This window comes from Corythoichthys intestinalis, chromosome 1 (genome assembly GCF_030265065.1).
Source record: "Corythoichthys intestinalis isolate RoL2023-P3 chromosome 1, ASM3026506v1, whole genome shotgun sequence".
In the NCBI taxonomy this organism is placed as follows: domain Eukaryota; kingdom Metazoa; phylum Chordata; class Actinopteri; order Syngnathiformes; family Syngnathidae; genus Corythoichthys; species Corythoichthys intestinalis.
In genome coordinates this window covers 22,632,640-22,651,440 of record NC_080395.1, presented here as the reverse complement: position 1 = coordinate 22,651,440, position 18,801 = coordinate 22,632,640, and the positions used below count along the sequence as shown (strand labels likewise).

The window sequence follows — 18,801 nt, the reverse complement described above, 5'->3', positions numbered from 1 at the left end:
TAAAAATCCGGTCATAATCTATTTTTACCAGTCACTTAAATTTTTTAAATGATGATAATGACATTGTGGTGACCCTTTGTTTGGCATAATTCACCTTCCGTAATTGTGTGTCCACTTGGCCGAGCGCGTTACCGGCTACGACACAGTCACGTGACAGAGACATTTAAGAGCCGCGCGCGTTCCGGCGTGAATAGAGTTCACAGAGAGCAGCAAAGCTACAGCGGTTGGACACAGCAATTCGAGCTAACAAGACTCTTAACATTGCATACCGCTTCAACAGTATTTAGTAGTGATGGCCAAATGAAGCCTCATGAAGCAATGAAGCTTTGCAGCCAATCGGTTTGCACATGTAGCAAAGCTTCATTGTGCTTCATTTACTCTATGGTGCCATCAAGTGGTCTACAACAGGGGTCCCCAACCTATTCCACTAAGGCCCACTGTGGGTGCAGGATTTCATTCTTACCAAACAAGATGACAACACTTTTTCCCCAATCTGGTGTTTTACAAGTGCAATCAGTTGATTGAAGTCAGGTGTGGCTTGTTTTAGCAGAAGCCTCATTGGTTCAACTGTCTCTGCTGGATCAGCTGGAACAAAAACCAGGACCCACAGTGGGCCTTGAGGACTGGGTTGGAGACCCCTGGTCTACAAGCCCAAGTGGTCAACATTGTTAAGAATTCAATGGTTATTTGATTATGACAAAGATATGAATGTGCTTATGTTAGTAATTTAGTATGTGAACAAAATACAACAAGTGCTAAGGATAATTTGTTATAAATTTTTGTTGAGAAATAATAGCTTTCCCACAGTGGCTGGCTTTAAACGGTTTCTTTTTTTGGACAATATTTCACCAGCTTTAGAAAATATTCTTTCACAAGGCACAGATGAAGCTGGGGTGCAGATAAATGTGAGTGCCAGTTTATATAAATCTGGGTAGGTATTCTTTTGTGCCTCCCAGTACACTAATGGATCGTTCATTCTGTTGATGTTTGGTTCAGATAGGTACACACACTCACATTTATATTAATGTAGTTCTTTTCCCTTACCTTATTGAAAGCAATCAAATGAAAATGTTCCCATACAGGGGAAGGTCGCTTTTTTTGCGCAGTTTCCATCGCAAGCAAAGGACAAGGCTCGAAAAAAGATTGCACTGTTGCGCACAGATCATGTAACAAGTACAGGAGCCCGAAATGCACAAAATGTGAGATAACAGGCGATCGCCATTGCGTTTTGCAACAAATGTATACCGCAGTCTGTAGCCTACTGTGTTTGCAATGCGCGCCGAACGTCGGATCACTTCCGAAGTGTTCATTAGATTCAGCCGGCCGGCGAGGCTTCTCACGACATCATTTCCGGGTTCTGCCGAAATGACGCGCGCCTCGCTACAAGCTTCGTGGAAACACCCCCTCCCATTACTCGACACAAGCTTCGGAACCTCGGCCCATTTCGTCCCATCACTAGTATTTAGTTTTCATTCAAATGAATATTCTGTCCGAACAATCTTAACAGAGAATCCACACCGTGCCATCACACATCAAGCAGATGAATATGTAACTTTTTCTCCGCAGTGACAAAAACAGCCGACTGTGGCCCAGGTAGGTATGGAACAATGAAATTAATAGTTCACCTGCTGTGGCCTGAACGCAGTCTTCCTCCTGGTGCGCATGGACTTGTATTGCATGCCCGCTTGTGCAGTCCGTTTTTTCACCTCTTTTATCAACACAATTGTCGTTTTGGGGCTTTTTAAAGAAACTTCGGACACTCAGTTGCCTTGACATTTTTCAGAGTAAAGCCAACGATGTCATGCATCAAGAGAGACAATAGCTAATTAATATGCCCACTCGCCACCCTGTGGTCTGGGGTGTGAACTGCAACCTGTCAAAATGAAGGATGGACTTCAGTTTTTTCCGTCACCGTTTTTAAAAAATCGGTCAACGACGCAAAATATTCGGTTAACGCGACCCCTGATATATATATATATATATATATATATTTAAAAAAGGCATGTCCGATATTTTTTTGCCGATTCAGATACTTTGAAAATAACGTGATCGGACCGACATCTTTAATTTAAAGATAGATTCAAGTCAAGATTTTGCCGATTTAGGAGTATTTTAGATAAAAAGTTACTTAGGTTTGCTAGGAAGGTTCACTACAACAGAACCTTTCTGAGACATCTACTGCTTTAAGATGGTGGCTGTTTACCAACGGCGGCACGTGTATCATTTCGCACCTAGTTCATATATATATGTGATATCTAGCGTAGCATCTTGTGGCCGTAGATTGTAGGCTGTCTGCTCCAGTCAAGTATTATTGGAGCCACCTAGCCTAGCATCACGTTTGCAACGGCGTCACAACTCCCTCTTTCCCACTCCCGCTCTTCTCTGTCTGTCTCTGACTTTTTTCACGTCATCCAACTAACGTAGTAACGTATAATAATGCGCATTGTCTCATTGCCGAAACGGTGACAAAATCCGAACGGAGAAAAAAAAAAAAACGTAATGCACGAAAAACGTACAGATTTTGAATGTATGGCGTACACATTTAAAACTCAGTGCTCACTTGTACAAATTACGCCGAAACCGTACAACTTGACAGGTATGTCATTGTCTCTTGACCAATCCGCTGCCTCTTCTATCATCCACCTGTGTTTCATTGTCTTGTTACCCCATGTCAATCCCATTGTCTATTTCACCATCCCATCCTTTGTTCGTCTTAAAGTAAGTTTTGATACTTTTGTTAGTACCCTGAGTTTTGTTTGCCTTGGTGTTTTGGATGCCCTGGACTTTTGTTTGAGATTTGTGTTTTTGTTTGGATTATTAAAACATTTTTGAGTTGATCGCCACCTTGCCTCGGCTCCCCGTTCCCCTGCATTTGGGTCCACCTTGTCTACGCATCCTGACAGTTCATCTTGTACGACCACGATCAGTGAATCGTTCCTATTGCTAACAACAGCAGTGATTTTATTGACTGGTCGACCAGAACCACTAAAGATTATGAACGGGAGGAGCTCCTTACGCGAGGTATTGTAAGATGCAATGTGGGTTGGCCAGTCCTTTCAAGAGGATCTCGACCCCCTCGTCCGACAGACCGTTCCTGCCCAGGTGCAGCCCTTGAAGATGGGAGGGGTTTAACTTGAGAGCCTCGGCCAAAAACACGCATCCTCGCTTTGTGATTCCGCAGTGTTCCAGCCTGCAACAAATGAGTTAATTACCTGGTTAAAGTTATGAAGGTACTCAAAGTAACGTTTTGTCTGTCGTTTCCTTGGCTAATAATAGCAGTGATTCTATTGATTGGTTGACCGGACCCACAGGAGGAATTCCTTACTTGAGGACCTGTAAGATGCAGTGTGGACTGGCCAGTCCTTTCGAGAGGATCTCGACCCCTTCGTCCAACAAGTTGTTAGAGCTCAGGTCCAGCTCTTGAAGATGGGAGGTGCTTAACTTGAGAGCCTCAGCCAAAAAAACACATCCTTTATTGGTGATAATGCAGTAGTTCAGCCTGCAACAAATGAGTTAATTATCTGGTTAAAGTTATGGAGGTTCAACTGAAAGTAACGTTTTGTCTACGTTAAAAGCACGTAAAAGCAGTGATCCTATTGATTGGTCGACCGGAACAAAAGATTATGAGCTGGAGGAGCTCCTTACTTGAGGTCTTGTAAGATACAATGTGGACTGGCAAGTCCTTTCGAGATGATCTCCACCCCTTCGTCCGACAGTTTGTTATATCTCAGGTCCAGATGCTTCAGGTTGGATGGAGAGCTGAGAACGGAAGCCAGCAGGTGACAGCTGCGTTTGTCCAGGCGACATCCGAATAGACTAGAGAACACAGGCAGGAGGATGAAGTGAGGGCGAGCTAAACATAACACCTGCCGATTTTAGTATGCTGTCCTGAATCATAATGATATTAATAAATAAAACAGAGCAAAACCCAATGACAAATCTGAGAACTACCGTAATCGTTTTATTTATCGATACTATGCATTCTATTTTCTATTGATGATGTCAGCAACAGGAACGCTCACGTGCTGGCTGTAACGCAGTCTTCATTTGTTTTGATTGTCGTCAACAAGGCCGTTTGTCTCGAATGACCAAGATGAGAGAATCGTTCCTTTTGTTTTTCCATTTAAGATGGAAACTTGGAATTTACTTGAATTTCGAAGCATTTGACATTCTTCAAGATTCTGAATTTTCCAGTGTTTCAGAATGAAATTTAAGTAAACATTTTCTCTGCTGGCATACATATATCATTGACTTAGTTGGAATATATTATACAGTGGGGCAAAAAAAGTATTTAGTCAACCACTAATTGTGCAAGTTCTCCCACTTGAAAATATGAGAGAGGCCTGTAATTGTCAACATGGGTAAACCTCAACCATGAGAGACAGAATGTGGAAAAAATATATAATAATAATTTTGTTTGATTTTTAAAGAATTTATTTGCAAATCATGGTGGAAAATATGTATTTGGTCAATACCAAAAGTTCATCTCAATACTTTGTTATGTACCCTTTGTTGGCAATAACGGAGGCCAGACATTTTCTGTAACTCTTCACAAGCTTTTCACACACTGTTGCTGGTATTTTGGCCCATGCCTCCATGCAGATCTCCTCTAGAGCAGTGATGTTTTGGGGCTGTTGTTGGGCAACACGGACTTTCAACTCCCTCCACAGATTTTCTCTGGGGTTGAGATGTGGAGACTGGCTAGGCCACTCCAGGACCTTGAAATGCTTCTTACGAAGCCACTCCTTTGTTGCCCTGGCTGTGTGTTTGGGATAATTGTCATGCTGAAAGACCCAGCCACGTCTCATCTTCAATGCCCTTGCTGATGGAAGGAGATTTTCACTCAAAACCTCTCGATACATGGCCCCATTCATTCTTTCCTTTACACAGATCAGTCGTCCTGGTCCCTTTGCAGAAAAACAGCCCCATAGCAGGATGTTTCCACCCCCATGCTTAATAGTGGGTATGGTGTTCTTCGGATGCAATTCAGTAGTCTTTCTCCTCCAAACACGAGAACCTGTGTTTCTACAAAAAAGTTCTTTTTTGGTTTCATCTGACCATAACACATTCTCCCAGTCCTCTTCTGGATCATCCAAATAATCGCTAGCAAACCGCAGACGGCCTGGACGTGTACTTTCTTCAGCAGGGGGACATGTCTGGCAGTGCAGGATTTGAGTCACTGGCGGCGCATCGTGTTACTGATAGTAGCCTTTGTTCCTGTGGTCCCAGCTCTCTGTAGGTCATTCACTTGGTCCCCGCGTGTGGTTCTGGGATTTTTGCTCAACGTTCTTGTTATCATTTTGACGCCACGAGGTGAGATCTTGCATGGAGCCCCAGATCAAGGGAGATTATCAGTGGTCTTGTATGTCTTCCATTATCTAATAATTGCTCCCACAGTTGATTTCTTTACACCAAGCGTTTTACCTTTTGCAGATTCTTTCTTCCCAGCCTGGTGCAGGTCTACAGTTTTGTCTCTGGTGTCCTTCGACAGCTCTTTGGTCTTGGCCATAGTGTAGTTTGGAGTGTGATTGACGAGGTTGTGGACAGGTGTCTTTTATACCAATGATGAGTTAAAACAGGTGCCGTTAATACCGGTAACGAGTGGAGCCTCGTTAGACCTCGTTAAAAGAAGTTGGACCTCTTTGACAGCCAGAAATCTTGCTTGTTTGTAGGTGACCAAATACTTATTTTCCACTCTAATTTGGAAATAAATTCTTTAAAAATCAAACAATGTGATTTTCTGTTTTTTTTCCCACATTCTGTCTCTCATGGTTGAGGTTTACCAATGTTGACAATTACAGGCCTTTCTAATATTTTCAAGTGGGAGAACTTGCACAATTAGTGGTTGATTAAATACTTATTTGCCCTACTGTACATTGAAATTAGGGCTGGCCAGCAATGAAAAATGTTCATCTCGATGAATAGCGTTAAATCCTTGCAATGAATCACACTAAGCCATCATCAAATCAAAACAAAGCAATAGACGCGGGTATTAAGAGGCCTCTAAAAATGAGTCTTTCCTCTTGTCCACACAACCACGAGTCAACTGCGGCACCAGTGCCAACCATTTCGGTTTCCAAACTCATTCACTCCCTGCCATTTTTCAGAAGACATCGTCTTCTGTTCCTTTGCGATGATTTTGGCTGAAAAACAACTAGATTCGCATCTTTCATCCTAAGTTTTTCTACTTTTTTCCTTCTTCAGCGATGAACAGTTAAAAATCTGAAATTTCTGTTTCTATACGCCTCTGGTTGCGAACCTAAGTGTTCCAAAAAAAGTACAAACACATCTTTGGGAGTGAATGCGTTCATTTCATTTTGTTTTCGGATTTGTTGTTGTGCTCTGTGATACAATTGTTTTTGGACTTTATGTGTATGTTTTGTGATTTGCAGTTGTTTTGTTTTTTGTTTAGTCGTCCTGATTTGCGACTTGTTGCACTTGTTTTTGGATTTGCCATTGTGCTTTCGGATTTCGGAACACTTTAAAGAACGTACACTGATTTTTGAGAAGCCTTGACCACCACCAACAGCTTCTCGAGCCCCAAAGGTGATGGGGCGTATTCACGCAGATTAAAGGACTCCATGGTTTCGTCATCCGTCAGTAAGAAGAAGGCCAGGGCCGACCACATGTCATTTGTCTTGGGTTGGCAGCTCAAACGTATTGAACGTTTTTTCTTCTTGAACTGCTTCAGCAAGGAGTCGTCCTTCAGCTCATTTAAGCAGTAGAACAAGTTGACGTTCTTCTCTGGGGGGTTCCGTTTGATCCTTTCCTTGATCAACCTGACTGTCTTTGACTTGCTTGGCTTGCAGTTCTGAGGACCCTTCAGCAGTTCCCCCACTAGTTCCTGGTTGCACGGCAAAGAAAGGCCACAGAGGAAGCGGAGGAACAGGTCCAAGTTTCCTTCACTCTCCGAGGCTTTCTGGAGAGCTGACCTTTGGACCTCAGTGATTTTCCAATCACCTTCATCTTCTGTTTCCTCTTCTTCTGTTTCTTCTGATTTTTCTGTTTCTTCTTCTGTTTCTTCTACCTCTTCTGATTTTTCTTCTTCTTCTTGGAAAACACCTTCCGGTGGCAGCTCTGAATCAGCCAGTACGTTCTTGTTGTCGTGGAAGAGGCTCATCACCACGTGGAGTGCGGCCATATACTCCTGGATGGTCAGATGGATGAACTGAAACATCTTGCCCTGTTGGTTTCTCCGCAGCGGACGTACCTCCTTAAACACCTGTGTGAATATTCCGCAGTGTTTTGCAGCTCGGCTGTAATCAAAGCCGCTGTCCGCCAGGTCCTTCTCATAGAAAATCTGACGCTTCTTCATAGTGTGGTGAAAGGCCAGCTTTGCTAGCGCTTTCACGTCACTGACATACTCTGTCTTCTGTCTTTCCTTGGAGTTTTCGAGGTGTTTCAAAGCATACTCTGAGTACATGTCGGTCAGCGTTGTGGGAAGCTCTCCGTCCTTCCCTTTGTCCAAATGATCCTGAAGAACTGTGGCAGTGAGCCAGCAGAAGATGGGCATGTGGCACATGATGAAGATGGTGCGAGATTTCTGGATGTGCTTCGTGACGCGCTCTTCATTTGGGAATCTTTTCCTGAAGTACTCCAGCCTCTGGGAATCACTGAATCCTCTCACTTCTGTTCTGCTGTCGATGAGGTCGGAGGGAATATCACGGGCCGTGGCGGGCCGCGTGGTGATCCAAACCCGAGCGCACGGAAGCAAGTTCCTCTTGATGAGGTGCGCTAGGAGCACCTCCAGCGGGTAGGCCTCCGTCACGTCCAAGTCTACTTTCATCTCATTCTTTAAGTCCATTTTGAAGTTGCACTCGTCCAGTCCGTCCAAGACAAACAAGATCTTGATCCTGCTGCTTTCGTAGTCCCGCTTCCCGGACATCTGCAGGTCAGCAAATATATTGTTCAACGTCTCCTCGCTCATGTGCCTGCTCTCGCAAACGTAACGTCGAATGAGCTGTGCCAGCGTGAAGCTTTTCCCTTCATCCGTGTTCAATTCGCGGAAGGTGAAGGGAAATATGAAGTGTATGTCCTGGTTCGTATTTCCGCTGGCCCAGTCGCACACAAACTTTTGAACCAGGAAGGTTTTTCCGATTCCCGCGAAGCCGACGGTGAGAATCGTGCGTATCGGTCGCGGCTTCTTGTCAGGGCTTTTGAAGATGTCGCACGGCAGGATAGACACCTTGGCCGCGGTGGCACACGTCTCCATCTGAAGGACCTCATGCCGTTCATCTGGGCTGACGTCAGCCCCGTAGGTAACTTCTAGCTCCGTGTAACTGTCCGCTAGAGGCTGCTGCTGCCAGCGCTCAGTGTTGCCCTCTGGAACATAGCTGTATAAACTCTGCAGGTTGCCTTGCAGTCCTTCCTTCAATCTGTCAATTTGGTCATCATCATGGACGGAGAAGACGGCACCTGCAAGAAAGCAGCGGTGACCCATTATAGGCAAAAATCAACAACCTCGCAGCCAACTGAAGGGCACACAGCCACCAGAGACATGTATAAGGAAAGGTCACGCGCAGAAAGACAAGAAGCCTTTTTGTGGAAAGCTCTTCATCAGCTTATAGTTCACTTGGTTTTGTGAATTATAAGCTTAAGAAGTGAAACAGATGAAATTTGTCAGCAGCTCTACAAGACAAACTTTTCAAATGTCTTTTAATACAATCAAAACTGATAACGCTCCAATTGTCTTCCAGTGTACAAAGTGCACCATATGGCAGTCTTTAATATTAGAGGTGCAACAAAATGGTTCCAACTCTTGACTTTTAGCAAGACTGGACCAGGGTTTCTTTTACAATTGCGGGTGACGGGTGAAACATACAACTAGGCATGTGCCGGTATAAGATTTTGACGGTACGATAACCGTGAGCAAAAATACCGCAGTTTTACGGTATCACGGTATTGCAATTATAGCTCCAAAATGTGTTATTTTGAGATGTATGGGTAAAAAAAAAAAAAAAAAATTCTGGGATTTTTTATTTTATTTTTAAGAAAATATTTGCAAATTGGAACATGAATATTATGCTTAAATAAATAAATAAACAAAAAATATTTTCAATTAAAATACATAGAACTTACAGACTACCCACAGCCACAGCTCAGGTTGCTCAAGATTGGAGCAAGAACTAAATTAATTGCTATAAAAAAGTAAAAACACTTCTAAATAAAATTGAAAAATATTGACTGTACTTTTTTTTTTGTTTTATTTTTGAGGGGGCAAAAGCTCAAGTGAAGTTTCGCCATTTTCCGCCACTGTGTCAACTCTAGTCTACATGTCATGCCTTTGTGTTAAAAAGACGCAGAATTCATTAGTTAATAAGTTAAAAATGGATAAGTTAGTTAAAATGTGAATGTTGTTGTGTAAAGGTTTCATCTAAAAACACTGGGAGTGAGACCTCGCCTTGTCCAGCGAGCGTACATTTGTGCTTAGGGCAAGATCATCTGTCGCAATTAGCGATCTTTGATGTTATCCCTTTTCCTTCATTCAAGCTTGTTTCTTAGTGGCCGTGAGATTTATAACCTCGACGAAATTGCTCTCCCAGCTAAGACTAGGCTAACATTCGTCTTTGTAAGTGTTTAGTTAATTTGTATTTTGAATTTGAAAGGAAAATGTGTGTTTTGTTTTTGGCGAACTTTTTCCATGGATGACTTCCTCACATTCTGTTGTGTTTGTGCTAATGAAGCTACTCACACGTGTAAAATACTATTGTACAACGTTTTAAAACTGTATATTTCAGTTACCATGATTTGAGACCTCCATAAATTCAAGAAAAGTATGCCTTTTGTTTGGAGTGTTTATATTTTTGGTGTTTGGCAGAATAGCGTTACTGAAACACACACATCAACAACCGGAGAGGGAGGGGTGAGCTCCGCCGCTCCAAGATACTTCTGGCAGCATTTTTGAGACTTGTAAAATAGCGAATACCGTACTACGGTATGACGGAAAATTTTAGTGGTTTTGAAACCGTGACGTTTTCATACCACGGTAAACGTTGAAACCGGTAACCGGCACATGCCTACATACAACTAATTTTTCCTCGTTTCACTGTTGTCTTCCACATTTTTCAAGTCATTGGCATTGTAACCCTTAGAAGCTACTTTTGGGACGAACCTGTTATTTCCAGCGTGTTGCTACGCAACATTTTGGCCAAGTTATTGTGATTGATCTTCTCCAGAATCTTGATGGTCTTCTCCAAAGCGTTCTTGCCGTGTTTCTTCACCAGCTCGTAGGCAATGTCCACCGGGCTGGGGGTTTCAAGTACTCTTTGAGGCAGGTCTGTGAAGAACTTGAAGGCCTTGAAGTCGTCTTCCCCTAGCTCCATCAGCGTTTTCCACAGCAGCTCCTTCAGCCCACTGTGCAGAGCCATCCTTCTTCCTTGTAAACGCGTGAGCGAGGTGACTTACAATCTGGTACCTGCGAACGACAACTATTATTGAGTGATTAACTTGAGCTCGTAAACAGTTTGAGTGACGTGACGCAAAAAAGGGACGTCGGGTCAATCTTCTTCATTCCTCCCTTGTCGCTTTGTTCGCTACAATTGTGGCACAAAATGGCTAGTTTTGATATTGAAAGGCCAAAGGTTTGGACACACCTCATTATTTGTGCGTTTTCTTTATTTTCATGTCTATTTACATTGTAAATTGTAAATTTAAATTAAATTGTAAATGCCCACCCCAATATAGAATCTCTTCAAAGTGTGGTATCGCCCATCCCTACCTCCCAGTCAAAATGGATTGAACATCTGGCAGCCCATGAGTCGTATATGCTACTTTTTCAAATTCTCCAATGACTCTTGAACATAAATACTCAACCAGGTATTTTATTCAAAAAATAAGGAAATGCAGGGCAACAGTGTTGTTAATCTTACTTTAAAAAAGTAATTAAAGTTACAAATGACTTCTCCCAAGAAGTTATTAAGTTAGTAACTCCGTTACCTCGACATAAGAGTAATTAGTTACTAGGCAAAGTAACTGAGGTTACTTTTTATGTTCTACACGTTATTACATGATCCATTCTTTAACGTCTTTATACATGGGTACAATAATTTCCCCTAGATTTTACAAGTAGATTTGGGGTGCGCGTTATACATAGGTGCGCCCTATATTCGGGAAATTACGGTATGTATATACAGTATTAACTGATTGAAGTGAACTGAACTGTCTTTTTCATTCCAAAAAACATGCTGTAGGTGACACATTTTACATGTTTAAAAAATTCACCTATATATAGTAAGAGTGTAATGGTATACAAACGTTGACATTCATATGCTGTGAGAAATAAAAGCCTATTTGTTTTTCTTGTTGTGCTGAACCAGCATCGAACCATGACCCCCGTACCGAGGTATGTATTGAACCGTGACTTCTGTGTACCATCACACCCCTTATACATTTCAATATGCAGGTGAGGCTCTGAATCTCTTCCCTCTCCTAAATTTGCTCTAGTTGTTTTGATTAAAAAAAAAAAACAATCACATAAGGTTTATAGATATGTCATTCAAGAAATGTTTAGGCATAGATTTTATAATGATATTGACGGGACACCTCCCCAGACACTGTGCATAGACTTTATAATGTATTAACGGGACACGGGCCGCGGGGCCGATAAATAGGGGGCTTGCATTGTTGGCGAGGCCGTCAAAGCTGACCGAGTGGAATCACAGACAGAGCTTTTTTCGTTAAAATTCTTGTGAATAAATGCTTAAATCCCAGAATTCTTTATAGATATGGACGTAAAACAGTCTGGATTCTTGGTTTAAAGCAAAAAAAAAACAAAACGTGCAGTTAGCGTTTATTTTACGTAAATACTAGGGCTGTCAAAATTATCGTGTTAACGGGCGGTAATTAATTTTTTTAATTAATCACGTTAAAATATTTGACGCAATTAACGCACATGCCCCGCTCAAACAGATTAAAATGACAGCAGTGTCATGTCCACTTGTTACTTGTGTTTTTTGTCTCCCTCTATTGGCGCTTGGGTGCGACTGATTTTATGCACCATGAGCATTGTGTAATTATTGACATCAACAATGGCGAGCTACTAGTTTATTTTTTGATTGAAAATTTTACAAATGTTATTAAAACAAAAACATTAAGAGGGGTTTTAATGTCATTTCTATAACTTGTACTAACATTTGTCTTTTAAGAACTACAAGTCTTTCTATCCGTGGATCGCTTTAACAGAATGTTAATGCCATCTTGTTGATTTATTGCTATGATAAACAAATACAGTACTTGTGTACAGTATGTTGAATGTATATATCCGTCTTGTGTCTTATCTTTCCATTTCAACAATAATTTACAGAAAAATATGGCATATTTTATAGATGGTTTGAATTGCAATTAATTACGATTAATTAATTTTTAAGCTGTGATTAACTCGATTAAAAATTTTAATCGTTTGACAGCCCTAGCAAATATGTCAAATTACAATGATAGTCTATTAGTGAATGTAGCTAGCGACCGGCTGATGTAAACAGCATTGCCGGTGAAAATTATTGTGAATAAATACTCAAATCCCCAAATTCTTTATAGATATGGACGCAATCAGTCTCGATTCTTGGTTAAAAGCAAAAAAAAAAGTGTAGTTAGCATTTATTTTATGTAAAGTTTTTTTTTTTTTTGCTTTAAACCAAGAATCGAGACCATTTTAGGTCCATATCTATAAAGAATTCAGGGATTTAAGCCTTTATTCACAGGAATTTTCAACGTAAAAAGCTCTTTGTTGTGATAAGGCGGCGCCACAGGGGCTTAAAGACTAGCAGCACATTCAACATATTTACGTAAAATAAATGCCAACTTCCCGTTTTTTTTTTTGTGTTTGTGCTTTTAACCAAGAATCGAGACTTACGTCCATATCCATAAAGTATTCAGGGATTTTAGCATATATTCACAATAATTTTCAACGTAAAAAGCTCTATGTTGATAAGGCGGCAGCACCACAGTGGCTTAAAGACTAGCAGCACGTGTTACATATTTACGTAAAAGAAATGCTAATTGCCCCCTTTTTTTTTTTTTTGTGCTTTGGCATCATAGTTCGCAATATTTATGTAAAATATACGCCAACTGTAGGGCTGCGGCTATCGATTATTTTAGTAGTCGATTAATCGATGAACTAGTTAGTTTGAATAATCGAGTAATAGGATTAAAAAAACATAAATAATGTAAATACCTAAGCTGAGCCTCAAATGGTATAAAAAATAAATAATTGAGGATCTATGTACAACAAAAGAACAATTTTGCCAACTTACATAGCAAAAGTTCGCTAGCTTAAATGCTATGATTTTTTTTTTTTTTTACAATGCTCTTAACAAATGGTTCAGACACATATTCCCACAAAAAAAGGGCTTAATATACCTATAAACTAAATTATGAATGCATTAAAAAAACATTAGCTCAAACAATAACTTAGCTTATGTTGGTCTTAACCGGGAGCAGCTCGATTCAGCCACATGAAATGAGGCAGACTAGAGGGCAGTGTATCCACCCAAATCAATAAAACTAACTGCAAACACAAAACAAACCATTACAATGCCTCTTTAATTAAACGGATACTCGAAGCAGCAAAATTTAATTCGAATCTTTTTTTCTAATCGAATACTCGAGTTAATCGATTAATCGTTGCAGCACTAGCTAACTGCACGTTTTTTTTTTTTTTGCTTTCAACCAGGAATCGAGACCATTTTAGGTCCATATCTATAAAGAATTTAGGGATTTTAGCATTTATTCACAAGAATTTTCAACGTAAAAAGAGGAAGCGGAGGAACAGGTCCAAGTTTCCTTCACTGTGTTTCAACTCAGTCAGCTTTGACGGAGATAGGCCCCCTATGAATCGGCCCCATGCATATTATGAAGTCCATGGTTTAGGGCAGAGGTCACGGAACCGCGGACCTTGGTCCGGTTCCGGACCCCTAAGCCGTCTGGACCGGATCTCAAGCTGTCTGGACTAATACACGTTGCAAGAACAAAAATTATTTCTGTGGGTTAGCAGAGTGGAGGCAGGCAACAAACAAAAACCTTAGCGGTGACGCGCGTTAGCCAGCCAATGGGAGTGACGCATTTGAAAGTTATTTTTAGAACAGCATGTCTCACACTCGCTTTCCAGACTCTGCGGAGTGACAGCCCAAAACTGAGCCTAATAAAGTTGGAGGAAGAGGCGAAAAGGTACGGCAAATGGCGTGCTCAAAACTACGCAAGATTGATGCAGAAAACAGTGTTTAAGGAGGAGTGGACCAACACATTTTTGTCCATTTTACCTGGCGGCAGCACAAGACCGCTATGCCTCATCTGAGACTCATTCAGAGACGGTAGCGCTTGTAAAAAGCAGCAATTTGAAAAGGCACTGTGAGACGAAGCACGCTGCTTTTTTTGCAAAGTTTCCCTATGAACTCTGTTCTCAAAAAATAGCGGAATTAAGGGCTCAATATGATTGCACCTCAAGGCTCATGGTTCATTTATTTACTGCACAGCAACGCGCAAATGAATTCTCCCTCGGAATAGCGTGGATATTGGATCAAAACAAAAAAACTTTCAGTGACGCACCGATTGTCAAAGATTGTATGAGTTTAGTTGCTGAAACTTTGTTGATGGAAAGCAAAAAGAAGAGGTCTGTCAAAAAATAAAGCAAATCCCCCTGTCAGCATCCACAATAAAAAAAAAAAAAAAGAAGTCTTGAACATGCTCTTATGTTGCTATTTAATGATTCAATTAAAGCACTTTTTTAGTTTTATGCACCCTTTATATTTTATTTACATTTTTGAATGTTGTAATTATCAGTAGAGCTGTCCCGACTAGTTGACGTTGTCGACGTCATCGATGACGTAAATGCGTTGACGGGCAAAACATACCGTCGACGGGTAATGACGGGTTAAAAAAAAAATTACATGCGGATAAAGTTTAGAATGGCGGGCGCTTGCGATGCAAGCAGTTGTTACTGGCACCCCCAAGGGGGCCGCTGTTATTTCAATGTGACCGGCATTGTCAGATTGAGCAAAGAGGAAGAAAGTGGGCGAGAGAGAGAGAGGGAGCGAGATCGGTGAGTTGGGAAAGTATGCGGGTAGCACGGAGTTCAGTTGCTGCATCCCTCACGTTTTTGTTTTGGTCAATAAAAGTAATCATAAAGACCCATCCGACGCCTCTCGATGTTTTTATGCACGCCGCCGCCTTCCTGAGGAAAAAATCGGACGGACCGACGACAACGAGCCAAGTGAATCGCCGGTTCACTCCTCAGTACGGCGAGGAGTTGAAAACACCACCAATTACTAAAAAGGGCAGAATTGGTGACACGTGAAAGTGGCATAAAGCGAAAAAAGCGGACCAGAATAGCCAGAGCCTGGAATTATTTCAAGGAAAATATGGAGGGTGCCACTGTGTGTACTCTTTGCTAAGCTGAGCTCGCATACAACGGTAGCACGTCGGCTATGAACGAACACTTGAAGCGCCGTCACCCAAGTATAATTTTTGAAGACAACAAGAAACAACAAGCTAGCGGATTGTAAGTCCAAACAACTTTCTAACGATGTTTTTTTAAAATGGAATGTACCTTTATGTGTGTAGTATCAATGTGCATTTTTATTTAGTACAATAATTAATATACCGGTATATATTATATAATTATATAATTTTATATATATATATATATATATATATATATATATATATATATATATATATATATTTTTTTTTAATATTAAATTTATTGGGATCATGGAAGCTCCCACTTGGGGAAAATATATACATAAATCCTGTATATATACTAGGGCTGCAGCTATCGAATATTTTAGTAATCGAGTAATCGACTGAAAATTCTATCGATTAATCGAGTAATTGGATAAAACAAATATATTTTTAGGTGAAGAGCAATTATACATATACATGAGAAAACAAGACATTTCATCTAATCTTGAACCATTTTCAGTCAATCAATGTCTTTATTTTCGTTGTATATTGTTGAAAACAGCCAACAATTGCATCTCAGGTGTAACTAGAATTAAAAAAAAAAAGACTAATTCACTGCTTTCACTCAAAAAACTTTTAGATCTTATTAATATATATATATATATCTTACCTAAAAATGCCGTTACGCTTGATAACACACATCACTTAAAAGTTAGGATTTTTTCCCCACGTGTTTCAATTGAATTTCTCTTTGTGTCAAGCCATTTTTAAATTCTAGTTAAGTTTTAAGTTAGTCTAAACTGTAAGTCCTGATAGGATTTTGAGTTTTTGCAGTGTTCAAAATAAATGTATGATACAGGCTGTATTGGAGCACATTAGGGACCAGTGCTACTTGGTGTTTTATCCAGCAATGACTACTGAGCTAAAATTGATAGTTAGCATGATTACGTTTTTATTTTACACCCTCATCACTCCACAATGCTATGTTATGTTAAAGCCTGTATGTAAGACACGTTAGCCACGCATCGACAGTGGTCATAATTAATTGAAACCTAGCCCTCCGCTGGGCTAACGTTCCGTGAGCTAGTAGCGACAGTAACGTTAATCTTATTTATTAGCGCTTAGCGCTCTTTATTAGCGCTCTTTATTAGCGCTTAGCGCTGTACTGCTTTAAGATGGCGGCTGTTTACAAACGCTGCCCAGACGCGGCCGAGTCTGTCATTTCGCATCTAGTTCAACATACATGTGATCTCTATGAGACGCGCCAGACGCTGCCTGTTACCAATGTAGCATTGTGCGGGCTAGTATTTAGCAACGTCGGCGTCGTTTGTGGCGGCTGTCGGCTGCGGTAAGTTTTTTTTTTTTTCCCTTCTTCCTCTCCGCACGTGACAGCGCGTTGTCCCGCATTAAAAGTAGTCCTAGCAAAACGTGATGCTTAGAGCTGTCAAAATAAACGATTACTCGAGGTGAATAAAATTACTCGGATCAGTCTTTAAACTCGAGTTACTCGAGTTGCTCGAGTACTCGTTTCAGCTCTAATATATACATACTGTAATATAATAAAAATATATATGGAAACAGCAATGGCCTGGTTACTGTAATCCATGACTGCACTAATGTTAGTTACTTTATATTATAAAGTATCATTGTGTATATACATATAGTAGTATGCTATAAAATTAATACTATATATTTAATTTTTGTTACTGTGAGTATGTGTGCCTCTCATTCAAAATAATTGTGGTAATATTTCAGTGTGCCCTCTACTTTATCTATTTTCAGGTTAAAACAAAAGTTGAACAGTTTTTCCCCTGCCCCCCCCCCGCCCCCCCCAAAAAAAAATGCGGAATGCGCACCAGAAAAAGCATCTGAACTCACACACAAAGTATTCTGAAAACGGTTTAGAACATTTAGAATAATATAGACAATGACATACCACAAAAAGAGTAAGAATTGTTTTGATTCCTGTTAAAAGAGGTGAAGTCTCAGTGTTTCCGTTTACATTTTTTTGGCACTAGTTAATGCCAGCAGCATTTGACGTCATTGTTTATGATTTATTATTGATATTTATGTTATTTATTTATATGTTAATGAACAATATAGGTGTTCCAAAATGTTTTTTACTTAATTAATAAGCTTCAACAAAAAATTCATTAATAAAGTAGTAAAAATATATATATATATTAGATTAGTCGACTAATTGTAAAAATAGTCGGCTGACTAATCGGGAGGAAATTAGTCATTTGGGACAGCCCTAATTATCAGCATGGCTACGTAAAAATACGTTTGTATTTTTTGGAAAAAAAACAAAGCATTAAAAATATTTCCGGACCCGAGATTGTTGTAGTTTTTTAATTTCGGACCCAGAGGATTTTTAATTCATGACCCCTGGTTTAGGGCAAGTGACTATTTTTGGTAATAAAAAACAAAAACAAATTATTATTATATTGAAGCATCTACAAGGACAACACTCACTTGGTGATGATAATGCATACTCAACAGGAAAACAGTCCCATTATTTTCAATTAAATTGACCTACCTGAACGCCACGAACTGTATGCGTGGTGACCCTTCATCCTGTGTTCATAATTTACCCACTGAACTAATGTGGGGCATGTTGTGTTCCGGGTTTCCGGCAGAGCGACTAATGAGGAACAAGAGACACTAGTGGCCTAGCACGTCAATACAAACTCAATTCAGCGAGCAAGAAGACTCACCGACATCATCCACTACATATGTTAAAAAAAAAAAAAAAAGTTGCCCAAGAGTTTAAGATGACACTTGCCACAATAAATGCTAATGTTAGTGAGAATGCGAAATCTATGCTAACGCTCTGAGGCACCTAGCATCGCGTTTGTAACGGTGTCACAAGTTCCTTCTCTCCTCCCCCCTCCTGCTCTGCTCTCGCCGTGTCTCCCGCGTCATTCACCCAATTTGTAGTAACGCGCGCCTTCACATCCTTAGTAACGGTACCGGCGTTGCAAATATGGGAAAAGTAATTAATTAGATTACTCACTATTGAAAAAAAAAAACGCCGCTACTAACACTGCTTGGCAAGCGTCAGTGAGTTGAGTCACACTTCTGAAGACAACAGGAAGTTGTGTAACTGCTAACGAAACCTTGTCTCTCTAAAAAGAAGATGAAAAGGAAAGGAATATTTGGGCACACGATCGTAATAACACGACAGAATGCTAACTTACCAAAGGAGCTATGTGCAAACTTTGGAACTAGCGACTTGCGCCTTTCCTTTCAGTTCAAGAGAAAACTTGCCTTGTCGAGTCGACTCTTCCAAAGTGTGCAAGTGATGACTTGTCTCAGTGCTCTAGTGTTGTGTTGGACGTGAACGAATCATTTGGAGGAAAGACACCGAGGTAATCACTTTCTGCACGGACTCATTCTGAAGGAAGT

The 18,801-nt window shown here is 40.5% G+C and overlaps 2 protein-coding genes across 6 annotated transcripts in view; one reads left to right on the top strand and one right to left on the bottom strand.

The window, feature by feature from the left end:
- The window catches only part of LOC130906696 (serine protease 23-like), a 70,189-nt gene that overhangs the window by 9,218 nt on the left and 42,170 nt on the right, over positions 1 to 18,801 (top strand). The window lies entirely within an intron of this gene.
- Positions 1 to 18,801, bottom strand: part of LOC130906259 (NACHT, LRR and PYD domains-containing protein 14-like) — a 26,968-nt gene extending 8,167 nt beyond the window's left edge. The window contains exons 1-7 of one of the 5 annotated variants that reach the window (XM_057820663.1): positions 18,594 to 18,801; positions 17,933 to 18,521; positions 10,112 to 10,414; positions 6,495 to 8,415; positions 3,646 to 3,816; positions 3,326 to 3,499; positions 3,017 to 3,190 (exon numbers count right to left, since the gene is read on the bottom strand). In XM_057820663.1, the coding sequence (XP_057676646.1) occupies positions 3,017 to 3,190; positions 3,326 to 3,499; positions 3,646 to 3,816; positions 6,495 to 8,415; positions 10,112 to 10,367 (2,696 nt within the window). In that variant the 5' untranslated portion in view covers positions 10,368 to 10,414; positions 17,933 to 18,521; positions 18,594 to 18,801. Of the gene's footprint in view, positions 1 to 3,016; positions 3,191 to 3,325; positions 3,500 to 3,645; positions 3,817 to 6,494; positions 8,416 to 10,111; positions 11,450 to 17,932 lie in introns of those variants that run through there. The other 4 variants (XM_057820581.1, XM_057820418.1, XM_057820498.1 and 1 more) reach the window with 4 other exon arrangements.